At 42.0% G+C, this 21,763-nt stretch overlaps 1 protein-coding gene across 12 annotated transcripts in view; it reads left to right on the top strand.

Annotated features, from left to right (window-relative positions):
• LOC135885529 (sodium channel protein type 2 subunit alpha-like) overlaps positions 1-21,763 on the top strand; it is a 165,932-nt gene that overhangs the window by 119,038 nt on the left and 25,131 nt on the right. For all 12 annotated transcript variants that reach the window (XM_065413270.1, XM_065413276.1, XM_065413275.1 and 9 more), the window contains 2 exons: positions 11,576-11,730; positions 14,810-14,983. In XM_065413270.1, coding sequence (XP_065269342.1) covers positions 11,576-11,730; positions 14,810-14,983 — 329 coding nt within the window. The remainder of the gene's footprint in view (positions 1-11,575; positions 11,731-14,809; positions 14,984-21,763) is intronic.

Below are 21,763 nucleotides of genomic sequence, written 5' to 3'. Positions count from 1 at the left end.
AGCGTTTCTCCATTGTTGCAATGTCCTGGTGAAATCGCTCGCGGTGCTCGTCGCTCACTGCTCCGCAGTTTGGTGGAAAAAAATCTAGATGAGAGTGCAAAAAATGTATCTTTAGTGACATGTTGCAACCAAGGCTTTTGTATGCCTTGAGGAGGTTTTCCACCAACAACCTGTAGTTGTCTGCCTTGTTGTTTCCGAGAAAATTTATTGCCACTAACTGGAAGGCTTTCCATGCCGTCTTTTCCTTGCCACGCAGTGCATGGTCAAATGCATCATCTCGAAGAAGTTCACGAATCTGAGGACCAACAAAGACACCTTCCTTTATCTTAGCTTCACTTAACCTTGGAAATTTTCCACGGAGGTACTTGAAAACTGCTTGTGTTTTGTCAATGGCCTGGACAAAGTTCTTCATCAGACCCAGCTTGATGTGTAAGGGTGGTAACAAAATCTTCCTTGATTCAACAAGTGGTGGATGCTGAACACTTTTCCTCCCAGGCTCCAATGACTGTCGGAGTGGCCAGTCTTTCTTGATGTAGTGGGAATCTCTTGCACGACTATCCCATTCGCAGAGAAAACAGCAGTACTTTGTGTATCCAGTCTGCAGACCAAGCAAGAGAGCAACAACCTTCAAATCGCCACAAAGCTGCCACTGATGTTGGTCATAGTTTATGCACCTCAAAAGTTGTTTCATGTTGTCATAGGCTTCCTTCATATGGACTGCATGACCAACTGGAATTGATGGCAAAACATTGCCATTATGCAGTAAAACAGCTTTAAGACTCGTCTTCGATGAATCAATGAACAGTCTCCACTCATCTGGATCGTGAACGATGTTGAGGGCTGCCATCACACCATCGATGTTGTTGCAGGCTACAAGATCACCTTCCATGAAGAAGAATGGGACAAGATCCTTTTGATGGTCACGGAACATGGAAACCCTAACATCACCTGCCAGGAGATTCCACTGCTGTAGTCTGGAGCCCAACAGCTCTGCCTTACTCTTGGGTAGTTCCAAATCCCTGACAAGGTCATTCAGTTCACCTTGTGTTATGAGGTGTGGTTCAGAGGAGGAGGATGGGAGAAAATGTGGGTCCTGCGACATTGATGGTTCAGGACCAGAAGTTTCATCCTCTTCCTCGTCTGACTCAAGTGAGAATGATTCTGGTGCATCAGGAACCGGCAGTTCTTCTCCGTGGGGTATAGCTGATGGAATGTTTGGATAATGCACAGTCCACTTTTTCTTCTTTGACACACCTTTCCCAACTGGAGGCACCATGCAGAAGTAACAATTGCTGGTATGATCTGTTGGCTCTCTCCAAATCATTGGCACTGCAAAAGGCATAGAGTTCCTTTTCCTGTTCAACCACTGGCGAAGATTTGTTGCACAAGTGTTGCAGCATATGTGTGGGGCCCACCTCTTGTCCTGATCTCCGATTTTGCAGCCAAAATAAAGGTGATAGGCTTTCTTAACCATAGTGGTTATACTGCGCTTTTGTGATACAAAAGTCACTTCACCACAAACATAGCAGAAGTTATCTGCACTGTTCACACAAGTACGAGGCATCTCTGCTCACTTTGGCTAAACAGAAATGTGTCCCTTTGCAAAATCAAACACTGACAAATAAGAGAGCACGACACTGTATGATTTCTAGAGCTGATATAGGGCAATTTGTTCAGCAGAGTGATGTAAGCTTCGTTATGATTGCATCATCCATGACTTCTAGGAATAACATGATGCAATTCATATCATGTATGATGCAATACCAGCTTCAGATTGCATCATTCATTGTTTTGCCTAAAAAGCAAGTACTGTCCAAACCCAGTCATAGATTTATTCATAGATCCAGTCAAAGATGTATTTTAGTCATTTCTGGTTTAAATTGAGATCCCTTCCCTTAATAACTCACTTATCCTCCGCCATTTCCAAGTCAAGAGTCGTATATACTGACCCAATAGCATATCTTGAAAACTAGAGCCAATCAACAATTTTAAACATCATTTTCGTTCTCAGTGACCCAGAATTAGTAAAGTTTGACTACATTTATTTCAGAAGCATTTTGGCTGTAGAACAGTGTAATAGGATATTCTAAAAGTATAAGCAACCTAAGGCCCTGACCCTACAATAACTTATACCTATACTTAAATTTACACATTGTTAACAGTCGCATTGAACTCAATGAGAGTGTTCCTGGCATATAAAGTTAAGCATATGCACAAGTCTTTCCAGGATCAAGGCCTAAGACTTTAAATTTTGTAACGAATAAGAGATCTAATTCTGCAAACTCTCACTCATGTAAGTAGTGCGTTTGATGTCAAATGGAGTACTCTCATGAGTAAAAACTGCAGGATCAAGCCTCTCAGCCTGCTTTCCTGCAAAGAAACCTGCCCACACACTCATATCCTGCATAAACTTCAAAGGGCCAATTTAGGAAAATCTGAACATTCAGAAATTTTGAGATGTCAAAAAAGTGATATTTTGGAATTTCAGTTGTATAGCACCATAAATGTACACACTGCTTAACAATGTGCAAAATCTGATAAAAATATGGAATTCTTATATAGAGCTTTTATCAGTAGAGCTCAAAGCACTTTATAAAGGTTACTATCATTATCCGCATTTTTACAAACATAAAGGGCAAAATCCATACAGCCTAGTCCTAGTTTTCCAAAAAGTTTGAAAGTTCGATGTAAGTTTTCACCATTTCACTTTGGACAATTTTTGCACTTCTATTTTTCTACAAAATTCAAATGTTTCATAACAACTTTGAAGCTTTTAAATTAGAACTTCAAATCCACATTTGGCTCCGATTAGATCCCTTGTAACTTAGAAATGTTCTCACTTTCATGTGAAAATAAACCCACTTTCAAGAAGAAAAAATTACAAATATAAATATTTTTGCAACTCAGGACCATTTTCAAATTCTTAATGAAATGCAAAAAACCCACTAAATTTTTGAGTATTTCACATTTTATTACAAATACATTTTATCTAAATGCATGATGTGCATTGCTGTCAATGATGTGACCAACTTTTAGTTAACTAGGCATTTTGAATAACTCAAGATGAGATTATTGGGGCTATAAAGTATATGCTCTTGGTCATTTCAGTAAAAGTTGCAGGAGTATGTAGTATTTTTATGTGAGCTGATGAAATACAATATAGTCTATGTGTAGGGCCCTACCAAATTTACAGCCATGAAAAATGCATCACGGATCGTGAAATCTGGTCTCCCCCTGTGAAATCTGGTCTTTTGTGTGCTTTTACTCTCCCATGAAATATGTATAGTGTAGAGACCAGCATTTCTCTCACTAGCGGGTCTCACCCAAAGGAAGTTGCAGGGAGGTTGCAAAGTTATTGTAAAGGGGGTTGCAGTATTTCTACCCTTCTTCGCTGCCTTCAGAGCCAGAGAGCGGCGGCTGTTGGCTAAGTGCCAGGCCCTCTCAGAGGTCCAGAGAGGCTCGGGCCACTTCCAGCTTTTGAGGCCCTAGCCATAATAAAATTAAAAAATGACAATACATGAAAACAAAATAAGGCACCAAAAAAAAGAGAGACATAATTTGAATAATTTTTATTTAACAAATGCTTTTCTAGCCTTTTTCTGTGCAGATGCACTAATTATTGAGGAAAAATCTAGCTTTCGTGCAATGTCACAGTTGATATTAAGCATGGTGAGCCCATTCAAACGTTCTTGACCCATAGTTGAACGGTAATAGTTCTTTACCTGCTTCAACATGTTGAAGGTGCGTTCACCTGAAGCCATTGATGCAGGAAAACTGACAAAAATATGCAATTCAGGTGTCTAAATGTGAGGCCCCCTTTGAGCTTGAGGACCAGGCCAAATGGCCCTCCTGGCCCCCCCCCTCTGATTGGCCCTGCTGTGCCTAGCTCTGAAGGCAGCAATACCATACCATACCATGCCACCCTTATTTCTGCGCTGCTGTCGTCAGAGCTGGGTGGCCAGAGAGGGTCAGCTGCTGACTGAGGGCCCTGCTCTGAAGGCAGCAGTGCCGAAGAAAGGGTGGCAATACCCTACCATGCCATCCTTACCTTGGCACTGTTGCTGGCAGTGGTTCTGCCTTCAGAGCTGGGTTCCCAGCCAGCAGCCAAATCTCTTTGGCCGCCCAGCTCTGAAGGCAGCGCCGCCATCAGCAGCAGTGCATAAGTAAATGTAACAATACTGCAACCTCTCCCCCCCATAATAACCTTGTGACACCCCACACACACACACGCACACACACACACAACTCCTTTTAGGACCAGGATCCCTACAATTACTACACCATAAAATTTCAGATTTAAATATCTAAAATCATGAAATTTACAATTTTTTAAATCCTATGACCGTGAAATGGACTGTGAATTTGGTAGGGCTCTATCTCTGTGTAACAGATCATCATGGGAACTAATGACACTCCAGGGAGAGCTAGGATTTTACCTCTGGGGTCATTAAAATGGTTTAAGATACTTTATGTTTGACTAATCTCTTAAAAAGAATGGGAAGAGTGCTAGTGACCAAGTGGGCATGAAAGCTCTTGGGCTCTGCTAGAATATGAAATTCGCACAACTAAATCCTTCAGGCCTCATAATGAAAACAGAGCTTTCCAAGCTGGAAGTGGACTATACAGATCAGTGGTTCCCAAACGTTTTACTAAGGTAACCCACCAACTGCGTTTTGTCTTCTTTTGCAACACACTCAGGGTCCAAACTGGGTGGGCAAAAATCATAGGCATTGTGACCCCATGCAGGGACCCTAAGCTCAGAGCAGGAAGCTGGGCCCATGCTCACTATCCAACTCCACACACACACACACAAACACACACACACTCCACGGCCTCCTCTCCACACCAGCCCTATTATCTAGAACCTTTCTGCAACCGGGTCAGGAGCACTATCTGGGAAATATTACCACAGATGGTTCTTACAAACCTATATTTCATGAAAAGTTTACTTTTGTTCTAATCAGAATATTTATTATTTTTCTCATCATATTTATTTGGGAAATTAGTATATTTTCCCAAACTTGTCTTGGGTAGAACCAGTAAGACAATATAAATCAATAAAAACTACACCTCTACCCCAATATAACCCGACCTGATATAACACGAATTCGGATATAATGCGGTAAAGCAGTGCTCCGGGGGAGTGGGGCTGCGCGCTCCGGCGGATCAAATCAAGTTCGATATAACGCAGTTTCACCTATAACACGGTAAGATTTTTTTGGCTCCCGAGGACAGTGTTATATCGAGTTAGAGGTGTATATACAGATTAAATAATTATCATAGGGTGTATTAAAGGCGCAATTTACAACTATTTGTTAAATCCTGTAGAACACTTTTCCTTTATTTTGAGATTAATAAGTGTTCCAAGTTATGAAATCTATAACTTAAGTGCCGGCAATATGCTTATTGCTGTACAAGGCAAAAAAGTCTTTGCCCTAAGAAGTTTCTATTCCAAAAGACAGATAAGTTACGATGCACTGGTAGACCCAGAAGATAGTTTTTAAACTGGAGGAAAGGGGTTTCCTCAGTCTTTTTACCTTGCCTAGTCTTGAGATGTCAGTCTTAGCCTTGATAATTTTCTCTAAGGGTTAACGTTTGTGGGCCTCATGGAAGTAGTGAGTCTTTTGGAGGCATTTGAATGAGGAGAGAGTCGGGGCCTTGCACACTAGGATTATTATTTCATGTAGAGGGGCTACACGGAGGAAGACACAAGGCTGTGAGTGAGTGAGAGAGAGAAAGTGGCAAGGCTGGTGTTGTTGGAGAGGAGGGAGTGAGGGGGACACAATAAGAAACAGGATCCAAGATGTGTGAGTTGGTGCTGCATATCTTTCAAAGGCAAGGACAAAAAGTTGATACAGTAGGGTATGAAGAAGCAGCAGAAAGGTTCAAAGAGGGGAGACTTGTGGGGTCATCTACAGATGAGGATGGCATTTTTAACAGCTGTATAATTGATAAACTGAAGGGAAAGGCACTATAAGAACATAAAAACGGCCATACTGGGTCAGACCAAAGGTCCATCTATCCTGTCTTTTTACAGTGACCAATGCTAGGTGCCCCAGAGGGAATGAACAGAACAGGTAATCATCAAGTGATCCATCCCCTGTCGCCCATTCCCAGCTTCTGGCAAACAGCGGGAACTATGAGAATACTAAAAACTAACACTATGGGAATCAAGGAGGCCAAAGAGGGAGAGGCTGCAGATCCTCCCAGAGCCGGAGCCTGGCCACCTTCTTCCCCTTCCATAGCAGGGTAGGGCCACAGACACTGGCAGTCTAGCAGGGAATCTGCTGCAAACATACCTTCACAGCATTTTTCAAAACCTGCTCCCCTCCCCCTTGTCCATTTACCTCTTACCTGTGGCTTTCATCCATCTGCTGTTGCACAACTTCTCTCTTCATTCATCTAATGACAGCGCCACCAACCTTTAAAGTTCAGAGGAGGTCCACGGTTTTTGTGGGGGAATCCAGGACTAAGCCCTCCCTTCAGCTCAAACTTGGGCTGGAGGGGGGAGAGAACCCCTGAAAGGACCCAAACCCACCCTCCTGGATACTGAAGTGGGTCCTCAGCTCTTGGGGGAAGAAGTAGTTCTCCTACTCAACTCCCTTTCCTCCCACTATGAATCGGAGGATTCTCATGATGCTGAGGGGTAAGTCTTGCCAAACCCCAGCACATGTGTTCTTCACAAGGCAGCAATTAGTGTTGTTAATTAACAGGTGGGGTGAAAATCAGTGGTTCAGCCCCTCCTCCACCCTGCAGCATGTGTGGGCATGCAGAGTAGCCTGTTACTCCTGTGCAGCATTCTCTCAGCCAGTAGTGTAATGGGAATTGTGCCTATCTGAGTTTCAGCCCAAGAACCTTGCTCTGCCAGGTAAAGAGACTCAGTTTTCAGGCAGCAGCAGAATGGGAATTGTGTCTTTTGATCATAAACTGTAATCTTTTTTTTTCAGGGAAGGGGGCTTTGAGTTTGAAAGGCTGGGAAAGGGTCTTTCTCTCCACCCTTCCCCTACTCCACAGACTGGCTTCACACTAAAGCATAAGGAGCATGTCAGGCAGCCTGTGACCAGAACAGAGGCTCATGAGGATCCCACACCCCACAGAACTGCACCATTAGAGGAGTAAATGGGAAATCCCTTCCAATGTTCAAAAGGCCCCCTGAGTTACGGAGTAAAGCCCTGAGTGGTACTAGGTTGCATCTGCAGTATTTACTTGGGTGCTTGCCAGCCTGGGGGAGCAGGTTAGGCAACCTTTTAGGCTCCTAGGGACATCTAGCAAGCTACTTCCACAACTGAAGTATTTGTACCAGTACCCCACTGTGGTGGTATGGTCCCCAGGCCAGGATGAATAACATGCTATCTCCCCTCTGTGTAAACAGCCAGAGGAACTACCACCCATGCACCATTAGGAGAGAAGGAAACTGCAGGACTTTCCCAGGACAGGGTGCCAGTGGCTTACAAGGAACTTACTAATATTAGTTAAATGCCTTCCCTTTCAAGCAATATTAAATACATAGTTTCTAGCAGATGCATTCTAAAGGACACCTGATTAAAACCAAGTGTTAAACTAAAATGTGATATGAAAGCAAAGAAATTTCATAAGATCTGGGAGCCTAAGTTTGGTGCAGCAGTAGCTTCACCAGTGAAACACCTTCAGAAGGAAAATTCCTTCCAAAAGACCCCATAAATCATAAGAGTGATGACCTACTACACAGCAGTTTCAAAGTTGCAGCTATCACCATTCAGACCAAAGGTTTTTCATTTATTTAGTAAGGAAAGTCTACTCAGTAGCAAGCAAGTAGCTCATCGTCTAGCAGTATGATCCTTGAGACATCTTGGGCTCTTTCCTGATCAAACCCTTGATGTGATTTGTGACAAGAGCAATGGCTTTTAACTTGATGGCTGCAAGGAAGCCATGTGACACCCATGAGTAGCAATCAGTCATCATAAACAGATACCTTATATATCCAAATGCACAGATCAGAAAGAGCAGTTTGGGGAAACTTCAGATAAGTTAGTAGCTGAGAATACGGAGAGCCTCAGACCTCACTATCAAAGCCAGCATAGCAATCTACTGGTCGCTACTAGCAGCAAGGGTATCCAGGAAGACACTATTACCATGGCAGAGGGAGAAATCTGAAGCAGAAGCTTCCAAGGAAACCTAGATAAATTTTTCTCCAAACCAACAATATCCTCATCATGACAAAGACAAAACAAGCATTTGTGTACAAGAGGTCACAATTTCTGCCCAAGACTCTTCCTTTCGATCCACCCTTTCTGCACTCAGAATTTTAAGTAACAACTAGCAGTAGTCACAGCAAGGTACAGGTCATAAATTAGATACCTATATTCTTGCATAGACAATAAGCTAATTAGTGTCCTGCCCAGAGAAGCTGACCACTCACGACTGGAAAGCTGATGGAAAGGACTCATGCCCACCAGTTCTTCAAAATCAAGAAGAGCTTCTGAACCCAATGCAGAGAATTGCTCACCCATGGGTCAAAACAGACATAGCTCTGGCCATAATTTTACCAACATAGCAAAGAATTGCAAAGATCCAAAATTTCATTGCATTGATCATTCCCTGGCAGAGGTCATCCATAACCTATTATTTCCAAAGCTAGGATTGCTAGTGCCATGCATTGGCTTCATCCCCTGAGTGGGCTTCTCAGAATCACTTTTTGAGGTCATGGAACCACACTCCTGATGCAATGCAATGCATTAGGTGTCATTCTCAGATGGCATCCGAATTGTCCTTTGTGGAACAGGTAAGTACAAAGAACGTTCTGAAAGTTAACCCTGTTTCCACTCTAGACCCTTGCGTACTCACTATGGTAGCAAGCCTTGCGGTATGGGTAGCACACTTGGCAGACAAATTTCCAAAATCTCAAAGTACACATTCTTTAGATCACTTTGACAGCTCTACAAGTGGTATGTTTGAACAAAAAAAAACAACACCCCACCAAACCCACGACGGACATTGCCATGTGGGATTGGACCAGTGGTTCTAGTCCAATATCCTGTGTATGACACTGGCCAGTATCAGCTGCATTTCAAACTACTTCATTAAATCAGTGGAAATTTGTATCTGGAAACACTCTTAAATCAATTTAAACCTGTTTCATATCAGTTTAGCTTGCCTGTGTAGGTTTTCTTTTTATGTATAGATATCTGTTTAGTTCTGCCTCAAGATTGTTCTGGCATGAATGTTGTGATATCTTCAGTGTTATCCGTTCTTGTGATATTTGATGTTTTTCTTAAAGCCCCGCCCTGCTCCTTAAGTCATATTATTAACAGGAAATCTCAGCTTTCTTTCTTTTTTTCCCTTTTTTTAAGTTTCTAGCCCTCATAGATGCAGCAGAATGCTTGAGTGTGCCCAAAAGACTCAGAAACCAGAAGACACAAAATGAACCCCAAATGTATTATTTTTAAAAATCTCATGATATTTAATCAACTCTCATTATGTTTGAGGCCTGACTCATGATTTTGGAACACTTGAGATTGGCAATAATGTATCTGGTCAACATTTCAGATACCCTTCTCTCCCCCCTCCCCCCCACCCCCCATCAGAGGGGGAGGAAAGTAAGAGATGTTTGATTGGACTAAAAAGAATGATACCCTAACTCCCTGATGATGTGTAGAGGAGCGAGTCAGAGCAGGCCTCTCCTTATATAGAAGTGCATGGAGGAATGTGCGAAAGGGAGAGGAGTTTCTCTCAAATTCACTAAATGATAATTTTCTGACATGTAATAAACAGATTTCCAGTTTTCAGAAATGCTCTTCCTGAATGAATTCAGAGGCTGATTCCTATTGTGTTACTTTTGATTAGAAATCTGGAATACCTTTTGCTATCTCAATTATTTTTTCATCCTGGGAGATGACTGGGAGATGTGGAAAGGGGGGTGCACCAAAATGTGGTTTCAGTGCTGTGTCTGCATAAAATTAGTGAATACCGTTCTCAGAGCACATTTAGGCTGACACCACTGGTGATGATTTACAATCAGGCAAGTAAAATAGCCCAGTCTTATTAATTTTTATTTCAGTAGGAGAAAAAGGAAAACATAATAGTGTTTTCCAAATTGGGAGGAAAAAACAACAACAAAGGAACAAAATCAATGGGACAACTTGCATAAGGAAAAAAATGAACAGAAATATAACTCCAAATCACCAAGGAAGGGCATCAAAAGTTTCAAAGTTGGTGTCAAAAGTAATAGGATTTAAAAAAGAAAAAGAACAATGCCAAAAAAGATAGCTATGGTGCTGATATTTCACACCAGTCAGCATTTAACTTTGATGTCTGCAACAAGGTGTATTATGCAGGAGTTTGTTAAATATTTCTGACAGGAACTGAATATTTTAATCATCCAGCTTGCTGAGATTTTCTGATGTGGAGAAACCATAATTAGCGTGTGTATAAATTCTGTTTTTTCCCCCCACTGAAAAATGTATTATTGAATGTCACTATTATTTTGTGTTTGTGCATGCGCATGTGCGCGTGTGTACAACAAAATTTTTATTTACAAATTGTAGCATTCAAGCAAACCTCTTGGAAAAAGGTTCATAGAAATTGAAAGGGGAACTATCAAGGTAAAATCATTTTTGAAATAAAAGTTTATCAATTAAAAGTCAAATCCTGCCGTGACTTGTGCCATACATAACTTCAATCTATCCAGTGGGATTACTTATGTGAGTAAATATTTGCAGAATTGGGTTCGATGGGATAAATGGTGCAAAACACTTACTACACTATTTGCTGCTGTTGCGTAATCTGCCTATGGAACTACTCACAGTAGTAAGCACTACAACTGGTAAGTCTTTGTAGGATCTAGTTCTTAAACTTAGTAGATACACCTCTACCTCGATATAACGCTGTCCTCGGGAGCCAAAAAATCTTACTGCGTTATAGGTGAAACCGCGTTATATCGAACTTGTTTTGATCTGCCGGAGTGCGCAGCCCCGCCCCCCCCCCGGAGCGCTGCTTTACCGCGTTATATCCGAATTCATGTTATATCGGGCCGCAGGTGTATCATTAAAACAGCATTTTAAAAATATCTAATTTATTTCCTACTCTAATTTTTCAGTAGAGAAAATATTTCCACAAAAGGAAACTTATTTTCATATTAGGCTATACTGAAACTTGATTCTCTCCCCCCCCACCCCCAAAAGCTACATTTTGAGTCCAAATTACTAGACAGTGACCATTTTACAATATCCTAGTACATAATTACACTGTTCTAATGAAAAACACTGTTATGTTTTCTTAGGGACCAATCCTACAAAAACACACACGTGGAACATATTCATATGAGTGAAGTTACTCATGTATAAATGTCTACAGGATCAGTCCTTAGTCTCTGCCTTCTGGTAGCTGCAGTTTGTTTTCTGGTTCTGTATGTACATTTTATAAAAAAGTTGTAAATGAAAGTGAGCTCAACTATATCATTGCTTCTGATTCCCGGGTTGATGTAGAGTCAGGAGGCTAGCAGAAACTTAGTATCAAAATTTAATTTGTCAGCATTGATTTACTATTTCAGAATAATATCACAAATTGATTTGTCATAATTTATTGTCCTGATGATTAGGCTGTGTACGAAAATTCAAGTTCTGTCAAGTCAGCCTAGAAGATAAGAAAGGAAAAATCTGGTGGAATCTTCGAAAAACCTGCTATAAGATAGTAGAACACAACTGGTTTGAAACCTTCATTGTCTTCATGATTCTCCTCAGCAGTGGTGCTCTGGTAAGTGAAATGTGTAACAGGCATATTATTTCTGAGAGAAAACACCCTTTAGAAGAATGGTTAATCAAAGAGAGATGTATACACAGCTTTTTTTTTTCCACTAGGAAAAAATTATTTAAAAAAATATTTTAATAAAAAATGTCACATATCTGGAATGCCATATGGGGACACCCAGAATTCCTTTATCCTACCATTAGTAGAGATTAGTTCTTCACACTGTTCTGGCCAGAGCTTGTATTGGGGTCAGATTGTGAGTGAGTGGAAGTTCTCTTTCAACATTCTGGCTAGCTCAGACAGAATACTTGCAGGAGCATTGGGGAAAATACACACAAAAATAGAGGCTGTAACACCTGTACATATGTATGGATTCATACCTTCACTAGACCGCTTTCTTTTTCTTAGTCGGTATCTAGCCATATCCCCTTTGGAGTCTCTGTCAGCCCTGTCCTTGGTTGCTGAGAATACAGTAGCAGAGATGTGGCTGCCCTATGTGTGTAACGCTCTTTCCCTCCTTGTGCACCTCTGCGGGGCCAGCCACAATGTAGCTTTTATTATTTTATGGGGAAATGGAAGTGGTGGTCAAACCCAGATTTTGTAAAGGTTTGATCAGATGAAAAAGAAAACAAATCTAAAATGACACGTAATAACTCTTATCAAGGTTCTTGGACCATACTCCTGTATAGATTCCTCCAGCCAAATTCCTCTCTCTCTCCCCAAGCCTTCTGGGTGTCTTTTATTGCATAGAGAGAGCTCATAGATTTTAACATGTTCTTTATATTTGCTGCCTTTTAATTTGTCATATTACCTTCAGCTCTGCCTACCCCCTGCCACTGCACACGCAGAATTCTGGGGTAATGTTGTAGTAGCAAAAACATCAGCAGTTGAGGACATTGTGTCACATTGGTAGACAGCAGGTGGGAGGAACAGTTGGACTGCAAAATGAAGGAAAGGGGAGGAGAGTTTTTGGTATAAGAAACTGCAGATGAGTGCATGGATGGGGAGCTGGTTTTAGAGAATAGGACTAATGGGGTCCAGGCTGTCTGTTTCCATTTAGGAGCAGGAGTCCATGGGTAGACATGGGAGGGTGACAGATGAACCACTTGATTTTGGTGGTTGACTAGACAGCAACAAGACGACTTTTTTTTTTTTTTTAAGGAACAATGCTTGCAAACACTTTAAAAAAAATCCCAAAATGGTGTAGCAACCTGAGACAAGGAATCCCTGTGAACTTTCAGTGCCTGTGATACAGATTACACAGATGCGTATTTCTTATAATCCCAACCTTTCCCTTAGGCCGTGACTCTTTAATTTAAAATTGATATTTCTGATGTGCCGTCTCTAGGCTTCATGACTGCTTGCTAGGCATCCAGTAACAGGGTATAGGGCATTAACTTGCTTCTCACCAAATTAATAAATCTTCTTCTGGGCCACTTAATTTCTATCAAATTAAATTTCTTGTATGAAAAATTTTATTTGTGTAAGTAGTAACTTTGATTAGTAGAGGGTACTTTTTATTCACATATTAAAAACAGATCTTCGTATCCATGCTTTATAAGGGCAAACCACTGTTACGTAATTGTCCTAATTTCTTTGAACAGGTAACATATGAGTTTCAGTTTAATTAGCCATTTACCCTCCCATTATTTTTTACACATCTACATACCCAGTCTAGTCTGGCAAAATTCTCCAGATTACATTTTTTAAAAGTTCTCTAGGTTTGTAGCCAAAATCTCATAAAAATCCATTAAGCTATTCATTTATTTTGACACTCTATCACAGAGGTGGGCAAACTATGTGGCCCGCGGGACTGTCCTGTCCGGCCCCTGAGCTCCTGGCCCGGGAGGCTAGCCCCCGGCCCCTCCCCTGCTGTCCCCCGGCCCCTCACAGCCTCAGCTCACTGCGCCGCCGGCGCAATGCTCTGGGCGGCGGAGCAGTGAGCTTCTGGGGCAGTGCCGTGGCAGCGTGGCTGCCTGTCCTGTTGCAGCTGCGCTGCCAGCCACCAGTGCTCCAGGCAGTGCGGTAAGGGAGCAGGGAGGGTTGGATAGAGGGCAGGGGAGTTCAGGGGGTGATCAGGGGCCGGCGGTGTGGATAGGCGTTGGGGTGGTCAGAGGGCGAGGAACAGGGGGGTTGGATGGGGCAGAGGTCCTGGGGGGGCAGTCAGGAAGGAGAGGGGGGTTGGATGGGGCGGCAGGGGGCACTTAGGGGCAGGGTGTCCGGGGGCAGTCAGGGAGAAGGGGTGGTTGGATGGGACAGGAGTGCCGGGGGGGCAGTCAGGAAGGAGAGGGGGGGTTGGACGGGGCAGGGGAGTCCGGGGGCAGTTGGGACAGAGAGCAGGGAGGTGGATTGGGCAGGGGTCCCCAGGGGACCGTCAGGGAATGGGGGGGGGTTGGATGGGGCAGGACTCCGGGGGGGGTATCAGGAGGTGAGAAGCGGAGGGGGGGGTCAGATAGGGGTTGGGGGCTGGGCCATGCCTGGCTGTTTGGGGAGGCACAGCCTCCCCTAACCGGCCCTCCATACAATTTCAGAAACTCAATGCGGCCCTCAGGCCAAAAAGTTTGCCCGCCCCTGCTCTATCATGCATCCTCCTTGTGTTTTAAAAAGAGACACCTGGAAACAAGTGTCTGTTTATATTTCCTATAGTTATTCACTGCATGAGCTGTCATTTGAGGGTTAGGGATTTGTCAGTTACAGTATACAGCATTGGGTCACTGTGCCTCATTTCTTCTTGCCACATACTTATTACATACTTTTGTGAGCTGCAGGTATTCGTGTCTAATACTGCCTTGTGCATTGAATTGAGATTTGGCTTGTCTGAGTCACAGAGCCTGTGTCTGGGATGACAGTAGACAGTTTTCTAAAAACCTTTGGAGGATTGCTGTAGATCACTCCCATCACCATGTACCAAAGACTTAAATCTCAAAAATATATTTTGTAATCAGTGATAAATACTACCTTCAGAAAACATCCTGAATTGGAAAGTGATTTACCTTTTCCTTTTCATCTTCAGCCCATGCAGCCTAAATTGTAACTTGCAAAGGCTTATGAATACTGAACTTGAATACTATTTGTTTGTTCACAGGCTTTTGAAGATATATATATTGAAAAGCGTAAGGCTATCAAGACCGTGCTAGAATATGCTGATAAGGTCTTCACTTACATCTTCATTCTGGAAATGGTGCTAAAATGGGTGGCCTATGGTTTTCAAACCTATTTCACTAATGCCTGGTGCTGGCTGGATTTCCTGATTGTTGATGTATGTACTATATTTTCTAAATAACCTATTTTTACTCTTCTGTAAGTTGGCCATCCTACATAACTCATTGTTAGTCATATGTATAATGAGGACAGTACTCTGGGTTAAAAATGACCAAAAATTCACAACTGGTGAACATTTCCCTGATGCCTTGTGGTTATTTAATAACGCATTAAAACTGCATTTGTATGTTCCATTTCATTCCGCATCTTCTGTTTGTTTTCAGCAGTAATCCTCATGTTGATTTTATAGCATTCCTGCTCGATGAGGTGGCAAGACAACTTTAAATATAATCCTATCATTTTTCAGCCACTTCTGACCTTCTAAAGCAGTGATGGGCAACCTGTGGCCCATGGGCTGTGAGGGTAATCCGCTGGCGGGCCGCCAGACAGTTTGTTGATATTTGCATGGCCGCCTGCAGCTCCCAGTGGCCACGGTTCGCCGTTCCCGGCCAATGGGAGCTGCGGGAAGTGGCGCGGGCCGCAGGGACATGCTGGCCGCCGCTTCCCACAGCTCCCATTGGCCGGGAATGGTGAACTGCAGCCACTGGGAGATGCGGGCGGCCGTGCAAAGGTAAACAAACTGTCTAGTGGCCCACCAGCGGATTACCCTGCCAGGTCTCAGGTTGCCCACCACTGTTCTAAAGCTTATATTGGGAACTAAATCTTTCTTTCTTTTGGCTTGGCTTGGCTTTTCTTCTCAGTCTCAGTTTTGGTTTGGCTTCTGTCTATATTGTCTCTCTGAATACTATACTTTTAAAACAGAAGTAATCTATTTTTATGGGTAATAGAATTACTGTTTTACTGCTAGCTATGATAAAAACATAGATTGGTATCTTCATAAGCACCTATATGACTTAGGAGCACTAATCACTGGGATTTGCACTCCAAAGTCATTTAGGTACTTTCAAAACTCCCATGCATATATTTTATTTTATGACATCTACATGAGTTCATACTCATGAGTTCTTTCTGTCTTTGCAGACATTGGGAAAAAATCAAACAAACTGACAAGGCCACACAAACTCTGGAATCCTGCCAAAAGTTTTAAATCTGCAACCAGCAGCAGTTCAAGCATATCCGTTCCTTTCCTGTAAATACTTTGGTTTTTAGTTGTTGGGTCTCTCTTTTTTATGTTTGTTTATGTTCTTTGCTTCCACAGACAAAGCAAGTTAGTAATTCAGCTTCTCCCAACCTATTTGTTTTAGAATTTTAATTTTTGTTCATTTTTGCACAATAATTATCTCATATCAGATTCTAACTCCTCTCTCCCTCTCCTCAGCTGAGAAAACATTAGAGCATTGAAACTCTAACCTTCTCTTCTGGGTTTCCTTTGCCCACCTATCTAGGTAAAGTCCCTCCCTCACCACTGCAAAAAAAGCATAAGATTAACTCCCCCTTCTGAGACAGGGGGCAGTGGCTCATAAGAAACTTAAAACAGATACTGTGACTCCTTCCCCTCTTTCCTGTTCCAATAGCTCTGTTCTTCAGGAGAGGAAACTATCCGTTTGTGCCATGACCACAATCTCTGGACAGTCAGGAGCATGCTGTAACACTAGATAGTGCCTTTAACGACATAAAAGTAGAGGAAGGAGGTCTCAAAATAAGGGAAACAACCTGTTTCTAATTTTGTTTGAAGAAGATATTCTCATATTCTCCTCTGAAGACTGCATAGGATCCAAATGGGGACTGCTGATTAAATCTAAAATGTTAAATGAAAACATTGGATAATTTCATAAGTAATGGGAAGCTAGTGGTTTCCCAGCTATACTCATCCATGGCTCAGCTGCTAGGATTGCTGTGCCATGGTAGAATTCCACACACTGTATCTCCAGAAACCCATGATCTTTAATTTTCCATTTCTATTTGTCCATCAAGGCCTGCTTTTTAATAGATACTACCCCCCTCCCCAGTCCCCAACACAGATTTTGGAATTAGTATCTCTATCTATTAAAAAAAAAACGGCACCCTTCATCTCATGAAGATAAAGTACCTTTCCAGAGACATCCTTTGGTAGTAAGGTGATACATAGACTGCGCCTACCCTTGCTTTTTAAGACATTATCTTTGAGAGTAGGAAAACCAAGACAAAGGGAAAAGAGCCAGTTGTCAGAAAATGCAGTCATATAATTAAAATTCTGAAAAACTAATGAAGCAGTAGCTTCCTTTGTGAAAAACATGGTGGCTTCTCAGAAACCCAGTAGGCAAAATGCATTAGAGATAATCTGAGGCTTCTAAGATGCTTTTCCCAACACAGCAACAATACGGTATGATCCTGGAGGATAGGTCCATCAATGGCTATTGGCCAGTATGGATAGGGATCCCACCTGCTCTGATTGTCCCTAGCCTCGGTTTCCCAGAAGCTGGGAATGGATGAAAGGGGATGGATCATTCAATGTTTGCCTGTTCTGTTCATTCCCTCTGAAGCACCTGGCATTGGCCACTGTCAGAAGACAGGATACTGGGCTAGATGGACCTTTGATCTGACCCAGTATGGCCCTTCTTATATTCTTATGATAACCATAAAGCTGTATTGTTCCCTTTAAATATGAGGAAATCCTCACAGTGCTTCATAATATTTCACTCACCACTTCTTGAATAGTCGATTCCTAAGTGTTTTGCTATGAGAACTTTGCAGCCAACTCAGTTGCCAGGCCCCAGTTTAGTTAAGATGGAACTTTTTTTTTTTTTTTTTTTTTTTTTTTTTTGTGCTCTTCATAGTTCATAGGATCTAAAGTCTTCAGGAAAAGTTGGAAGAAATAGCTGCAGAAAATACAAAGAAGCATAAGCATTCCCTCCAAGCTTCTGAACAGATCAGGAGCTGGTAGTCCTCTAATAACTGTATCCAACATAAATATTCCATTGGTATTCTGACTCTACAAGAAGTAGATATTGGAACAGAAACTTCAGGAGAAGTCCCAGGCAAAATTCAGCTGAAATTTCTTCCATCGAAACATCAGCATGACTATGCCTTTGCACATCTCACGCCCATTCTAAGTTTGAAAGAGCTACTTTTACACTACTCCAAATGCACAATAAAGCTATGTATTCAACTGGACCTGAGGGTTTCATGCATTGAGGTCCCACCATAGATTTAACTGCACATAAGAAAGTTACCAGTGTAAACACTAAAATCACTCAGTAGTTGATATGCTCCCAAATAAACTTTACCAGCAGTACTATACTTCTTACTGTTGAACCAAAAGGAGTCTTGTTATAATGGATTCTTCAGCTGCAACTGGACCAGAATTCTCATAACAGATCCCAGCCTTGTAGGATGGGGAGTACACCTAGAAAACCAGAGAAGTTAAGGGTCCTGATTACCCACAAAAAGAAAAAGTATAACTATCTGATAACAATGCTACCTGTTAATTTTTTGAAAAGCATTGCCAGCTCCAATGTTCTCATGCTTTTACATATTTTTATTTTACTCTTGGCTATGGAATGTTTTCTTCTGCTGCTCTTTACTGCTGGATACTTATTGTTGCTGCAAATGTCATGAGACAGAATGGAGACTTTCTTGGCAATATGCATTCATTGTCTGACATCTTTCCTACACTTACCACTAGAGTTTAACTCTTTGGAGGTATAATCTTTTTTTGTGATTGTAGTGTAAAACATTTTAGACTTCTGTTTTGAAATTTTCCTATAAATAGCTGTCTGTTTAATAATTTATAAGTTTCTACACTTTTTGGTAGGATCCAGAGTTGGTGTGTCCTCTAAGACAAACTGATTTCATTTGAACTGCACCTAGTCTCTGCACATATAAAAGGAATGTACTGGAATGATTGGTGTAGATGCCAATTTTAGAAAGGTAAATGTAGAAATGTATTAGGTAAATAATTTTACATTAGATAAAATATAACTCTTAAGAAATTAAAACATTGGTAAATGTACCTAGCAATTTGCTTTCTCCAGAATTATATCATAGAATTCTGTTACACTTAATGCTTTTATAATGCAATATCATTTGAGCTCAGAACTGATGCCATTTTTTGTGGGGGATGGAAGGCAGTCCATTATGGTCTTAAATATGCAACAGGAGGAGGAAGAAATCAAAAGGCCCCCACACAAAATTTTTCCTCCTAGAGGAAAATGTATTGCTTTCATTGCCAAAATGAGATTCCAGTCTGACCCTGGGTTGCCATGGTTCTCCCTGACTCCGGAATCACAGAGGGCAGAGCTGACAGAAGGAGGAGGGTAAGCGAAAGCATTCTCACAAACAGTGAGAGAAATCCCCTCTGAAGTGTTCATCTGAGAAGAGGATCTCTTCCCCTACATCCTCCAAATCAAGTGAGAGACTGCATCTTGGTACGGGTGTGTCAGGTGGTCACAAGGAGCCTGGGTCTGGCTAATTGGTACCAAGACTCAACTGTGCCAAAAACCTCAGTCATGGATGGGACAGACTCAGCCTCAGTACTGGTGAGGGAAAGAAGAGAGTGGAAACCCCCTAAACCAACAGTACAGACTCACAGCAGCAAGGAGCAGTCATCAGTACCTGTGACTAACCACCTGGTCTGAACCAGCACTGTTGACTCCACCAAGAGGTAGAAGCCCTTCCAGCCTCAGGAGTCAGGTATACTGTTCTTGATGACCTGGCTGCATATGCTGACCCAGAGTCACCAATACTCTTGGAACCAGTCATTGCAGAGAGGTTCCCACACCACAGATCCACCACTCACCAGTACAGCCAACAAGATGGGGCATAATAAGAGCGGGTACCAATGACTCCACCTGTTGATTCAGAAAATTTATATTCCTCAGGTGAGTTCGAGACCTGGATGACAACTCTACTGACTGTACTGAGACAGAAAGTTATTCCCGATATAGATTCCAGAGCTTCTTGGGCACGTTCCCACTCCCACAGAGCACACTACACTGCTGAAAATCAGTGGTTCTCCCCACAAGGGGACCCCACCCCCTTTCCAATGTAATCCCTTGCACTGGTTTTAATGTGGCCCCTTGGTCCTGTCCTGTCCTAGTCCTGTCATCACTAATGAAGGGTCCATTTGAGCCCTTACCCTCGTGTTCCTTTGCTCACCTATCTATGAAGGTTGTATTGCTGGTTGCAATTACCTCAGCCAGAAGAATAGGTGAGTTGGGGGCCCTTATGGCTGACCCACCTTAGACAGTCTTCCACAATGAAAAGGTTCCCTGAGGTTGCACTCCAAATTCATCCCAAAAATAGCCCCTGAATTTCATCAAAACCAGGTCATCCACTTACCTGTCTTCTATCCAAAGCCACATGCCACCAGAGGGGACAGGTAACTACACTCTCTGGATGTCTGTAGAGCCTTGGCTTTGTATCTGCAGAGGACAAACCCCTTCAGAAAATTTCCTAAGTTATTTGACTCTTTTGGCAAATGTATGAGACAAGAAGCCACCTACTCAAAGAGACTGTGCAAATGGCTTTCAGCTGCATCCTGCTTTGGTTACGAGTTAGTGGCAACCTTCCCACCACAAGATGGGAGGGCTCACTCGACCAGAGCCCCATCCCCATCAGTGGCTTCACTTAGAAATGTCCCTCATCTGTAGAGTGGCAATGGTGGGGCTCTGTACACACTTCTGCAAAACATATTTGCATCCTTTGGCAGAGCACTCCTTTAATCTGTGGTACAGCATGGTTTCTTGCACCCCTGTCCTCGATGAATACTGCTTATGAATCCCCTTGAGTGGAATACACGTAGGGGCCATCACTCAAAGAAAGAAAGATTACTTACCTGTATAGTAACTGGAAGTGTTCAAGGTGTGTGGTCACTATCTGTATTCCACTACCCACCCTCCTTCCCTTCTACTGCGGGGCCTTATCCTAGGACTATTCACAGTAGAAAGGTAACCGAAGAGGCAGTTGGTCTGCACCGCCCCTTATGCCCTCAGTTTGGTGCACAAAGAAGTAAAGGGTGTATATGTGGACTAACAAACACAGCCAACAAAAAATCTTCTGGTCTCAGGTGAGTGGAATACACATAGGGACTACACATCTTGAGGAACTCCAGTTACTGTAAGGTAAGTAACCACAATTTATACCTTTTGTCTGCTAGACTGAAGAGCCGTGTATTATCAAATTTCTGTTCTCCATGTGTGTATTTACATAGGTTGATCAAATCACCACTTAATCTCCTCTGATAGACTCAAGAAGCTCGGTCAATTTAGTTTTTCACCAAAGGCATGTTTTCCAATCCTTTAATCATTCTTGTGGCTCTTCTTTGAAGAGCTGAATTAATAATTGCACCAGATCTATGCTGTAATGTAAATTATTTCCCAGAAAAGAGAGTAACAAAAACAAATGGCTGTATGCCACATTTTATCACAACTACAATAATTTTGTAGTAATATAGTAAAATACTTCATGAAGGATTTAGGCTGCAAACAGATCATTTTTAATCTGCCTTGTAATGACAAATAATGATATTCTATTTTATTACTGAACACGCAGCAATAAGATTTAGTTCCTACAGTAATATGCTTAAGTGTAAATTCCTTAACAATCTTATCCATTACACCAGTAAATAAGCTTTTTATTTTCTGGAAGAAAGTGATTTCAGACTCAGTACCTTCCACATGGATTATGCTGCCTACTGAACTAACTGAAAAAATACTTTCAATCCAACTAATGAAAACTAAGTGGAAAATCTTTTGATTAAATGGATGTTATCTTAGATTCTTCAGGTTTCCTGATTTTCTAATACTACGTATATTCATTTAATGTCAAATTCTGAGAAAATTACAGCTCGTATTGCATTTGAGAGAAAATTACAGGTGCTTGACAACTTCTGTGGCTT

Source organism: Emys orbicularis, chromosome 11, assembly GCF_028017835.1.
Source record: "Emys orbicularis isolate rEmyOrb1 chromosome 11, rEmyOrb1.hap1, whole genome shotgun sequence".
In the NCBI taxonomy this organism is placed as follows: domain Eukaryota; kingdom Metazoa; phylum Chordata; order Testudines; family Emydidae; genus Emys; species Emys orbicularis.
Note: the sequence above shows the minus strand (reverse complement) of the source record. Positions and strands in the feature narration are given on the sequence as shown.